Source organism: Lepidochelys kempii, chromosome 7, assembly GCF_965140265.1.
Source record: "Lepidochelys kempii isolate rLepKem1 chromosome 7, rLepKem1.hap2, whole genome shotgun sequence".
Lineage (NCBI taxonomy): Eukaryota > Metazoa > Chordata > Testudines > Cheloniidae > Lepidochelys > Lepidochelys kempii.
The window spans coordinates 8223103-8236325 of NC_133262.1; the positions used below are offsets into that span (position 1 = coordinate 8223103).

At 43.7% G+C, this 13223-nt stretch overlaps 1 protein-coding gene across 1 annotated transcript in view; it reads right to left on the reverse strand.

Moving 5' to 3' along the window:
- SUCLG2 (succinate-CoA ligase GDP-forming subunit beta) overlaps positions 1-8094 on the reverse strand; it is a 235418-nt gene extending 227324 nt beyond the window's left edge. The window contains exon 1 of the mRNA XM_073351050.1: positions 7962-8094. Coding sequence (XP_073207151.1) covers positions 7962-8045 — 84 coding nt within the window. The 5' untranslated portion in view covers positions 8046-8094. The remainder of the gene's footprint in view (positions 1-7961) is intronic.
- Positions 8095-13223: the final 5129 nt, after the last annotated feature.

Here is a 13223-nt window from a genome sequence, read left to right on the forward strand (position 1 = left end):
CTTTGACCTTAAAGTGAATTTCTACATTTCCAGCATCACTGATCAAACACCCAGAAAAATAAATTTATTTTTAAGTCATCTTTAAGACAAAGCAATCTTGCTTCCTGGAAATGCAGGCACATTCACTGCATATGCTTAGCCATTTGAAATGATTGAGACATTTAGACCTAGGGAAGTTCATTCAATAAAAGCTAATCAGTGAGCTAAGGGATTAAGGGAAAGCAATCCTTCATCAGAAGTATGCTCTTCCAATAGCTAAACACACTACTTACCTGACAGCTGACAACATTAATGAGGCACTAAGTGACAGGTCACTTGCAAAGCCAATGCCAACCCACACCAACTTCACGTAAGAGACAGTACAGAATGAATAGAGGAGTGAGAACATTGGCTCATCTACCAATAGCTGAATCAGTAACCGGCCAATAGTCTTCAAACCAGTTTCATATTGGACATTTGAAAAACGGGAGTGAGGTGGAGCCGCTCACGTTCTGTATTTGAGGAATGGAGTGGGAGTCAGGAACTCCTGAATGCTCAACCCAGCTCTGGCCCCAACTACATCTGTGGCGCCAAGCAAGTCACTTAACCTCTGTCTCAGTTTGCTCATTATTATAGGAATGGTCTATAAAAAGAGACGTCTACATATATATATATAAATAAATGATTAAACTTAGATGGCACTCAAGAATATGAATCACCATTCCTGGGTTTTGTGAGACCAATACAATTTCTTGTTGTGCACTGCAAATGGCTTTTCCTGCATAGCTTTGGTTACAGCTATAACATATATCTAAAAATTACAGCAAGTGATATGTTAGTGTGAATTGAATATTTTGTTCATAATTCCAAAGTCACTCTCATGGTACTTTCACCTCTGCCTTGCACTTGTATATTTTTCCTTTACCAGACTCTTTCATGCCAATACTGTGTATCAGGAGCTGTTTTATTTTTTTGTTAAGTAGTAACTGCCTTCCTGGCAGCTATTTAACTATACTTTAGTCTTTGGACCCCTTAGAGGAAGACCTAAAAGAGTAATGAAATGTTCCATTGGTAAAAAAATTTTCAGCAACACAAATTGAGATTTTCTTTTCTTTTTTTTTTTTTTTTTAAGAGTTTTTTTAGAGGTGTGGGGTTTTTTTGAAAAAAAAAAAAGTTCTTTAGCGTTTACCTCATTTTTCCCCCCCCGAGTTTACCTGTTCTTGTAATACCTTCCCATTTTTCATCTTGGCCAGTTTTTATTCCCAAGAGCTTCCTTATTGTTTCCTAAAGTATTCTGAATACATAACATATAAATGGGTTTCAGAGTAGCAGCCGTGTTAGTCTGTATTCGCAGAAAGAAAAGGAGTACTTGTGGCACCTTAGAGACTAACATGCTCAAATAAATTTGTTAGTCTCTAAGGTACCACAAGTCCTCCTTTTCTTTTTATATAAATCGGTATTTTTTAAAATTGCTGTTACTGATATTCTCAATTTATTCATTCATTTTCAGACAAATGAAACTCTTCCACGTACAGTTTAATCATAAAAACCTAATTCAGTTTGGGACAAGGACCTAATTTAAGGTCCACTGAATCCTGCAGGTCAGCATTCCATCTACTACACCACCTTTAAGATGAATCTCAGCTTTATTAACTTAAATTGCATGGGCACTATATAAAAAGTCACATTCATTTTGCAGAGCAACAAAGCACACAGGAAAATTGCAACATTTACAATGCAGCTTGTACAACCTCATTTAGCTGATAAGAACTTGTATATAACCTTTGGTCCTTCACTGGTAGACAGCAAGAATCCATACCTTTATATTATGAAAAGAAAAAAAACTAAACCTGAACTATTAATTATGCAGGATACAGAGGGTAGAAGCGAATGTTTAAATTACTGTGTTTTCCAATGCCAATCAGTAATCAGTACTACTCAAATTAAGTAAAACCTAAAGAGTGTGTTTCATTCAATATACACAAATGAATATATGACTTTCAGAGCAACAATTTTAACACTTCACATTCACAGAACAGTCATAATTTTGAATGCTGACTTACTATCAAGGGCTTTATATTTCTATAAGAATTTGTCACAGAACCATTAAATACACCATATTATCTATGGACCCCAAGATATTAAAAAGGGAACTTTACATAAATTAAAAGAGTTACTTTAAGACAAAGTCCACTATGCATCCACCCAACACTGAGGACATGTGTAACCACAATATTATGATTTCTCCAGACAGTGACTTATAAGTTGTCAGGTCACCAGACAGACAGACAAAAAGAAACAAAACCTAATTCAATATGTTGAAGATGGAGAACTGTTGCTGTTTGAGAAGTCTATGGGCAAGCAGAGAGAGAGAGAAAATCAACCAAATAGAAAGCTGATAATTCCTCTGTGGATAAAGGTGATATTCACAAGCCTATATTTACTGAACATATTTTGTTCTCTGAATCAGCATATAATGGGATTAACAATGTAAAATAAATCTGTCCTTACAAATAAATGTTTGTGTGTATAAAGATGTTATTGTTACCATCTGTAACTTTTCTGAATTCTCCCTTTACACAATCAACAATATTTGGCTGCTATGTGAGACTATGTCAGCAGCAGCAGGATAAATCAGAAAATAGATAAGAGAAGGCTTCAGGTCATCATGTACATCGTCAGGCCAAGGAAGGATTTCTGCCTACGGTATGTGTTCAGTGCTTTGTCCAATCTCTTTTTTTAAATGGCACAAGCCATTAGAGTACCAACATTTCCTGTGCAACAGTCTAGTAAACTCCACTGTTAGAAAATACTTCAATATTCAATCTAAAGTTTTCCTCTACTTAATTGCATCCCATAACTCCAAGCCTCTAAACTATTGATCTGATTTTTAATTGAATCAATATTAACTATGGATCAGTGCATAATTACCAGTTTCTAAGTTACTGTCATGACCAGTCACACTTATATCACGAAGCCCCACATTTTATTAAAGAACTTAGTGTAAAAAAGATGACAGTACAGATAAACGGGTTCAGCAGATGGCTAGAAGCTTGCTTCTTCAACAGAGCATATTAAAGAAGTGGATTTGCTGGAGTAGTTCCTTAGGGTATATGCTCAAAGCTGCGATGTATATGCTTGAAGCTACAAAAAAGAGATTGGGATGCCTGAGGGAACAATGCACTCAGAGAGTCAACTGAAGGCGTGGTCAGACACTCAGCAGGAGTTTGGTTAAGTAACCACAAAACTGTACTAAACAATGAGCTGGATTTAACAAAATGGCATCCCTAAAAGGCAAAGGAATCAACAATTCACTATGACAGTCAACCCTCTAAAAAAAGGAAAGGAGAAGGGTATAAAGAGAAATGAGTATATAAGGAGACTGTGGTTATTAAGGACCCAGGCTCAAACTCCTAAGCATTCTTCATGACATCTGTTCTGCAGGTCATTTGGTAGACAACAGAATTAAATGAGGTTAAACAAAATTTTCTGCTGACCCACCGTTTTGCAAGGATATGGCAGAATATTACCAAATATGTTACTATATAACATATACCGTAAAAACAAGGTGATAGGAGGAAAGTGACTTTGATACCTACACAATACAAGAACTCTTTCCAAGAGCACCAAGTTGTTCTTACAAATGAATACTAATTCTCCAGAGACTGTGTCTACCCACAGCTATAAACAGTACATTAGAAGTAGATTGGTACCAATAGTTATTCTTATACTAGGCTTTACAAACTGCTAATTAATTCAAACTATACCGATGTGAGGTGACATTTGTTTAGGTGAACTGGTTGGAAATTAAGGTAGGGAGGATGTGTCCCCTTATCCTCAGAGTGGCACAGTCAGAATGAGTACCCAGAAGTCCCTCTCAGCTCCCACTGCAGTGGTCTATCCACCTGGCTTTGTCTCTCACTCACACACGCTCTACTAGATACCTAAAAGACAGTCTGAAAAGTGCTCAATAGAAGCAGAATAGAAAGTAAATGAATGGCAAAGTTTTTTTGCCTTTAAATAAAGCTGTGGTCACCAGCACAGAGTCCCACTGTCTTAAAGGCACAAGGGTCCATCTGCATGGAATTACTTGCAAGATCAGGGCCTACCTAAGGTTAGATTTCCCAACGGACATTATCTGACTCGGGAAAAAACATTATTTTTGCAGTAATGACCACTGCTTCCCCATATCATAACAGATTTATCATAATGTCCAATGGAACTGTCATGTATCTGTAAATTAGCACAGGAGGAATGGGCCAAAGGTTTGCTCCACATTTTGTTTTTTTACAAGGAAATCCATGAAAATCTGCAAGCTTTTCATGCACTACATGCCTGCAGGGTTCAAGGCCCTCTGGACATAATACAACTAGAGCTCAAGGGCAAATCTGTCATCTACAAAGAGTCAAACTGAAGTACAGTCTGATTCTCCAAGAAAGGTTTAAATAATTTACATGAAGCTAAAGACCCGTGAGGAAAAGTGTGAGAATTCTGGTTTTGGACTATAATTTATTTTTATTATATCCATTTGTGGTATGGCAGAACATGAATTTTATTTGGATCAATATCACCCTCAGATACTACTATGCTGGTTGGAAAGTTTTCTCCATTTGCAGAAATGATGGAAGATTTTATATGGATTTTCAGTGGCTACCCTTAAAAACTTGCTAATTTTGCTAAGGCAAGTTTTTACAGGTGATTCCTGTCACTAAATCATGATTTGACATTTTCAATGAGACATGAAAGAGGGAGTCCTTCCTGGAGACGTGACAAGATTATACCATGGAAGGGGATTCTCCACGTTCACTGAGCCTGAGAATAAGGATTCATAATGCTCTTCTAGACACATATGCCACATAGTATATACTTTGCACTAGAAGGCTGAAGAATTGCCTTGAGCACTTTGTAATAATCCAGTCTCAATTATTCGTTGTTTATATTCATTGCTGAAATTTAGTTTACTGTTTCTGAGACTATTTTGAAAACACCCTATACTCCCAGAGGACCCAACTCCCCTTCAAGAAAAGAGGAGACTTCAATCTTGCAGGCCCATTGAATTCTGTCACAGAATGGTCTCTAGCATGTTTTTCAGAGCTTTATAAATATTGCTCCAAGAAGAGTGGGCATGCATTCTCTTGTACAGGGACACTGTGGACAACTGAAATCCATGTCTTATTTTTCCTGAAGGACTTGATAAGATATAATCTCTGTAAGCAGGAACCATTGCATAATTTATTAAAAATATAAGAGAAAAGAAGTTAGGAATCAGGCTACGAAATTTACTCTAACACCCGTAAAAATGTAACAACCAACAAAAAGTTAAAGTGTAAGAAATGTTTTGTAGTTTCCTTTTATTGGGAAAACTATGCAATACCATTTCTGAAACCTGGAACTATGACAAAAGACCAGACTAAGTACTATATACTGCTCCTTTAAAATTAAGTTTTATAGAGAAATGTGTTTGTTCTTGAAGATTTCAAAGTCAGTACCACCCACATTCATTCAAATGACTTCTCTGTTTCAATACAATAATGACCAGTGCAGTCAGTTTTGGCAACAGGAAAAAATCCATCATTTTTGTATAGCACGCAACACTCATTCGAGACAAAAAGCATTTCTGCAAATAAATCACCAAGATTACAGGGGAGTGAGCTAAATTCCAGTACAAATATACTCACAAAAGGATACTATGACAACAGAGAGCTCTATCTCAGACAGCAAGAGGGGCCTACACAGTCCTTGCTTCTATACACAAAGTGTACAAATTAAGGCCCCAGTCCAGCAAACACTTTAGCAAACACTTAACTTTACTACCTGCGTAGTGTCATCAAAATCAGTGAAACTATTCACAGTAGTTAAAGGTTACACACAAGTGGTTGAAGGACTGGGGCCTATAAACATGTTTTAATGAATTAGAAGCTAAATGTGGGGAATCATGGAAGAAATGGACTAAAAACCTTTTTAATCACTGTTCTTTATTTCTATTACAATAATATGCAGAGGCCCTGATCAATATTGAAGCCACATTGCGCAAGACACTGAACATACACATCAGATACCCGGATGGCTTCAGAGCTAACCGTGTTAGTCTGTATCCAGAAAAATAACGTGGAGTCCAGTGGCACCTTAAAGACTAACAGATTTATTTGGGCTTGAGCTTTCATGGGTAAAAAAGAAGATGCAGCTGAAGAAGTGGATTTTTTACCCATGAAAGCTTATGCCCAAATAAATCTGTTAATCTTTAAGGTGCCACCAAACTCCACATTGTTTTTTATCTGAAGGCACTGTATCCCATTTTGGCCCCATTCTTGCAAACGCTATTCGACCTAGTGCTTACTACTGTGAATAATTCTATTAATTTCTGTGGGACCACTCATAGAACTGAGCCCTAACACCTGCGGTGTTTACAAGGTTGGGCATAAAGACCTACATCCTCAAAAGGTATTTAAGCTTCCAACCTCCCTTGAAATTAATGGAAGTTAAGAGTTCAAATACATTTATGGATCTGGGTCTTACTGTTCAAACCGATACACATGAACAGATCTCTGCACCCACCACTAAGCCCTACTGAAGTCTATACAGCTTCAGACAGGTGCAGGCATCTGCCGGTGCAATTTGTATGGATTATACATTGTATTTCTTTTCCATTAAGTGATGTCAGGATCAACAACGTACTTTATCTGAAATAAAACTCACATAATACTGTACTACCAGGAATGACACCTGCAGAGCACAGCAGAGCAGAACAGGACTGGAAACATGCTTTGTTAGCTCTAGAGGGCATTGCTACTGGGAAAATACTTATACTCTGAAGCATGGACCAAAGCAAATATCTGTGCAGCTGCTGACCTGATAAAAAGGAAAAATAAAGCAGTTGGCTGCCAATGATACTGTAAGTGTCTACAATGTGTGTCTAATTTTATCCCCATGACTATTACTATACACCCTGAGCCTGAGCCTGATCCTGCAGTCCCGGTGAACACCAAACTCCCATTAATTTACAGGGAAGTTTTGCCTAATTTAAAGGCTATATGAAAAAGTTCATTAATTGTTTCATAACGCCACTAAGACTCACAAAGTTATGGCATGCAGGTCAATTACTGACCTTCTCAGGTAAACTAGCGTGCCCTGGACATCACAGACCCAGCAGTTCCCTTAGTTATACAAGAGCAACTCCCACAGAAGCCTACAGGATTTGTACTCCTAGAACAAAGAGCACCAAGGGCAAATCTGGTGGTCTTCCATTTCATTTTTATTCCACCATCCCAGGCATGATAACATTACTAAAAATACGTTTCAGAGTAGCTGTGCTCACTGGAGGTACCTGGTTTTTGTATATTTTTGACAAATCCGGCACATCCCTCATTTGCTGTAAGGGCATAACCCCAAACATCCGATAACCTCAGTGCCATCATTAGGTTACTAGCATGTCTGCGCGCCCCTCATCTGAGGCGACTGTCCTTGACTTCAGGACTAGGGCTGCCTCTGACAGCACAGCAGGGGAGACCAGGAAAAGCAGGAGCGCTGCCCGAAATCGGAGGGTTGCGAACTTTGCAGATTTCGGCGGGGTAGCCACGTTAGTCTGTATCAGTAAAAACAACGAGGCGTCCTTGTGGCACCTTCCAGACTAACCCATTTATTTGGGCTTAAGCTTTCGTGGGCTAAAACCCACTTCGTCAGGTGCACGAAGTGGAAAAGGCAGTCGGCAGGCACGAACAGACGGCGCTCCGCAGAGTTGCCCCGGCAGGGTGGTCTGATGGGCACGCATTAAGCACCCACCGTGGCAAGGGGCCAGGTGGGGGCGGGGGGGCCCCCACTGACTGACCCCCCCCTCCCCCGGAGAGAGGGAGACAGTGCGGAGGGGGGGGGGGCTTCGTTGATCAGCCCCCCCCCAAGGAGAGGGACGGGGGGGGGGTCCCTCATTGAGCTGCCCCCCGTCCCTGAGCAGCCCGGGGCGGGCGGAGGGAGCCGGGCGCACTCACCGGGAAACTGCCCCTCAGCAGGGCGGAGCGGCGGGCCAGCCCCCGCAGCGCGGCCCGGGCCTGAGCTGCCGCGGGAGACGCCATCTTCGCCGGGCCACGTGAGCTGCCCCGAGCCGGGGGAGGAGCCGCCGCCCTGCCCGGCTGGCGGTGATGTGGGGGGAAGTCGGCGTGTCCGGGGGCGGGAGGGGTTGTGTGGAGGGAAGTCGGGGGGGTCACTGTGTGGGGGAGGGGTTGTGTGGAGGGAAGTCGGGGGGGTCACTGTGTGGGGGAGGGGTTGTGTGGAGGGAAGTCGGGGGGGTCACTGTGTGGGGGAGGGGTTGTGTGGAGGGAAGTCGGGGGGTCACTGTGTGGGGGAGGGGTTGTGTGGAGGGAAGTCGGGGGGTCACTGTGTGGGGGAGGGGTTGTGTGGAGGGAAGTCGGGGGGTCACTGTGTGGGGGAGGGGTTGTGTGGAGGGAAGTCGGGGGGGTCACTGTGTGGGGGAGGGGTTGTGTGGAGGGAAGTCGGGGGGTCACTGTGTGGGGGAGGGGTTGTGTGGAGGGAAGTCGGGGGGTCACTGTGTGGGGGAGGGGTTGTGTGGAGGGAAGTCGGGGGGTCACTGTGTCGGGGAGGGGTTGTGTGGAGGGAAGTCGGGGGGTCACTGTGTGGGGGAGGGGTTGTGTGGAGGGAAGTCGGGGGGTCACTGTGTGGGGGAGGGGTTGTGTAGTGGGAGGGGGCTATGGGGTGTCTGCGTGGGGGGAGGGGTTGTGTAGAGGGAGGGGGCTTTGGGGTGTCTGTGTGGGGGAGGGGTTGTGTGGAGGGAAGTCGGGGGGGTCACTGTGTGGGGGAGGGGTTGTGTGGAGGGGAGTCGGGGGGTCACTGTGTGGGGGAGGGGTTGTGGGGAGGGAGGGGGCTTTGGGGTGTCTGTGTGGGGGAGGGGTTACGTGGAGGGAAGTCGGGGGTCACTGTGTGGGGGAGGGGTTGTGTAGAGGGAGGGGGCTTTGGGGTGTCTGTGTGGGGGAGGGGTTGTGTGGAGGGAAGTCGGGGGGGTCACTGTGTGGGGGAGGGGTTGTGTGGAGGGAAGTCGGGGGGTCACTGTGTGGGGGAGGGGTTGTGTAGTGGGAGGGGGCTATGGGGTGTCTGTGTGGGGGAGGGGTTGTGTAGAGGGAGGGGGCTTTGGGGTGTCTGTGTGGGGGAGGGGTTGTGTGGAGGGAAGTCGGGGGGGTCACTGTGTGGGGGAGGGGTTGTGTAGAGGGAGGGGGCTTTGGGGTGTCTGTGTGGGGGAGGGGTTGTGTGGAGGGAAGTTGGGGGGTCACTGTGTGGGGGAGGGGTTGTGTAGAGGAATGGGGTTTGGGGGTGTCTGTGTGGGGGAGGGGTTGTGGAGGGAAGTCGGGGGTCACTGTGTGGGGGAGGGGTTGTGTAGAGGGAGGGGGCTTTGCGGTGTCTGTGGGCGAGAGGGGTTGGGCAGAGGGAGGGAGCTTTGGGAGTGTTTATGTGGGGGAGGGGTTGTGTAGAGGAGGAGGCTTTGGGGGTGTCTATGGGGGAGGGGTTGTGTAGAGGGAGGGGGTTTTGGGGTGTCTGTGGGGGGAGGGGTTGGGCTGAGTTAGAGGCTTTGGGGCATCTGTGTGGGGGAGGGGCTTTAGGGTGTCACTGTGGGAGGGGTTGTGGGGTATTGGGGTGTCATGGGAGGGGTGTATTGGGGTGTCACTGTGAGGGGAGGGGTATTGAGGTGTCACTACAGGATAGTGTCTGTGGGAGAGGGTTGTTTTGTGGGTGTCAGTGTATGTGAGCAAGGGGAGAGTGTTTGGGGTGAGTATAGGTGGGAGGTTGGAGGTGTCACTCTGGGTGGGGAAGGGGATGTTTGGGGGTATCGTGCAAGGAAGGGGCATGTGTTTTGGGGTGTGGTGTGTTTTGGGGTATCACTGGGTGGAGCAGAGGACGATGTGTTTGGGGGGTCCCAATAGGAATCCACTCTTCTCACCCTAACCCTGCACTCTCTGGCTTTACAGAAAGAATTCATGATGTGCTCTGCTGCTTCTGTCACTGCTGCTGCATGAGAGATCATCCATTCAGGACAAAGTGCAGCCTAGCCCCTGCCTCATACTTGCTACAAAGTAAAAACTGGGGGCTAAAATTTCAAAAGTGACTTCTGATTTGGGGTACCTCCATTGTTGAGACCCAAACTTGATTGTCTACAAGTCCTGAGCACCTGTGCTCTGAAAATCAGGCCCCTTTATAGTGTCTCAGATGGGCACCTACAAATTAATATACTTGGAATCACTAGTCACTTCTGAAAATCTCGGCTTCTAGACTTTAGGGAGAGGCAGACTGTCAGAGCTAAGAGTCAGATCCACCATCTCTATCTGAGAATAATTTTCCCCAGTTGAGGAACCAGCTGAATGTTGCAAATCTTTCCACTGTACATGTGACAGGAATGCACTGTATACAGAAATGTGTTGGGCCTAGAGCCCTTACTGCGTACAGCAAAAAAACACATTTGTGATCTCAGTAGCTCCTCTCATAACAATTTAATATTTTATGATGCATGTCACTTAAACTGATTCTTTCCCTCGTATAGATCAAAATGATATATAAACATTAGTTACCCTGAGAGGTAGGTAAGTAAATATTATTATCCCCATTTTATGGTACAATCTCTGTAAATTGTGGGATGAAGAAAGGATTTCAAATCCCTTTTTCTCAAGACTAGGATGTGATGAGAGCCAAAGGAGAACCCTGCTGTGAATGCCTAAGGCTTATTGACAAAAAAGGCATATTCTTCAACAAAAAACTTTAAGAAACAGTTAGGGTTGAAAGTGTGTATCAGTGGATTCTTATTAACACCAACAACATTGCACTTCCTTTACAAAAATTCTACAATTGCAGAATAACCCAGCTGCTGGCAAGGCTGGAATTCAACAGCTATTACCCATATTTAAGTGAAATACTGTAATATACTTAAATAAAGCTTCTGAAGATGCTGCTTTTGACTGTATTATAATGTGCAGTCCTCAGAATTAACATAGAAACTAGCATGTGCCTGTTCTTGCAGAGTATTGTGTACAGTATTCAGTACTATGACAAAAAATATAATTTATTTTTGTTTCTTGAGTATGAATCTGTAAACACACCATTATCCAGCTGCCCAAATTATTATGGCTCTCTGCATTATATGTATATATAGCAGATAAATAAACTCTCAGACAATATGTGTGGGTTGCATATACCAATAACATTTGATGGTCTGAAGAACACTTTCACACAGAAATATAAATAGTTAAGAAGTGTCTACACTGCACTTTTTAAATTGCTTAGATTTACCAAACAGAAAAAGGGAATGCAAAAATCCAGTCTCGTTCAAAGGGCTGACTTCTAGATGCCCCTGTGCAGGATATAAGGAAGGTGGAGAAGAGGTAGAGATCTTCATTTTTCACACCTAACCCCCATGCACCTACACAGGAGCCAGGGAAGATTAGGCCTAACTCTCTCTAAAGCAGTAGGCTTTACCTCCATGTAATGCACCCAGAAGTCCTGCTTGGTGCCAACAGAGCATAGTCACTGGTGGACCATGTCTGGACTCCTACACTCCCGGTTGCCTCATATTTGCTCTGGGGAGCACATGCTGAAGCTTTCAAACAGTGAGATCCTGTAGTCTTTACTTGGGTGAATAGTCAGTGGAATTACTCATGTGAGTAAGAGTTGTAGGTTTGAGTTCAAACGTATCTGCATCTGTCTTGTGTAGTTTGCAGTGTTGTTGTAGTCATGTTGGTCCCACGATATTAGACAAGGTGGGTGAGATAATTGTGATGGGGTACCTGGAGTGCAGCCTGGACTGAGGTACTGCTGAGCCCTCCCAAACTTACCAGCCTGGGTTGCCTCTCACTGTGATGCTGATGTCAAGCTCCAAGCCTCTGACAGGCACTGCACTTGCATAGCCATCCACAGGCACAGGCAGGGGCGCACTCAACTGAGTTACATGAATGCTCTCCTAGCCATTCATGAACCTTCAGTAAAGAGACTCCAGCCAATTCCCCCCAGCTCCTCAGCCTTGCACCCCAGAACTGTACTGTCTTGCTCTGGTCAGAAGCCTGGCCAGTGTAAGTTCATTATCCAGTTTGTCACTTCCTCAATGTGGAGTGGACACACACTAGCCTTGTAAACTTAGCTGAGATCCCCAAGCACTTCAACCAAAACACACTTTTAGGTAAAATATAAAACAGATTTATTAACTACATAAAGATAGATTTTAGGCGATTATAGGGAGCAAGTGTAGAGATCAAAGTTGGTTACTTAAGAAAAAAAATAAATTTGCAGTCTAAGTTCTACAAACTAAACAGGATTTGAATCAAGCAGTGTCTCACCCTGGCAGATGGTACAAACAGGTTACAGATCCTCAATAGACAGGGTGGGACTGTTTTCCATCCTGGGACCACCCTCCCCCCATTGAAAGTCTTTGTCCTCCAGATATTCCTCCAGGTGTTGAGTGGAGGGGAGGGAGAGAGGCCAAGTGATGATGTCACTTCCTGTCTTTTATAGTTTCTTCAAGCTGGCTGGAAATATCTATGCTGTGACATGGGAGTCAGTCTCCATTGCATATGTGCTCTCTCTGAGAAGTCCCCATTGCATAGAGTCTCTGGGATTGTGAATTCTTTCTTTGGTGGGTATTGATGAGCCATTAACCACTGTCTGGCTACTCCATCGTTGTACCTGAAAGGCTGGTTGTGGGTGTTCTCGCAACACATTTCAGTAACATATACAGCAGTACATCCTAACCTCACATATAATGACAGCACATACAATCCAACAGAATATTAATGTTCAAAAGATCAAGTGATACCTTGTAAAGGGATACCTCACAAGGCATACTCTGTACAAAACATATAATTATATGATAGCGTTGAATATGGGGGTTCCAGGATACTACTCTGAGGTACAGAGTGTCACAATAATATTTTTTATTGAACTAACTTCTGTAGGGGAAAGAGACAAGTTTTTGAGCGTACACAGACACCTGAAGATCAGTTCTGTGTAAGCTCAAAAGCTTGCCTCTTTCACCTACCTTGCGTCACAGTCCAATGTTCACAGTATTTAGGGAAACTCTTCTTGGCTTCTTGTATCTCTGCCAGACAAAACAAAACAACAAAAAACAGACTTTGGTCCAAAGCTTTTGCTTTTGTGCTTGGATTTTCTTTAGTGTGAAGCAATCGATAAATGTTTTTGCGATTAAACAAGGTCTAAAGAAACATGTTGCAAGGCATCACTGCACAAATCATTATTCAGACCAA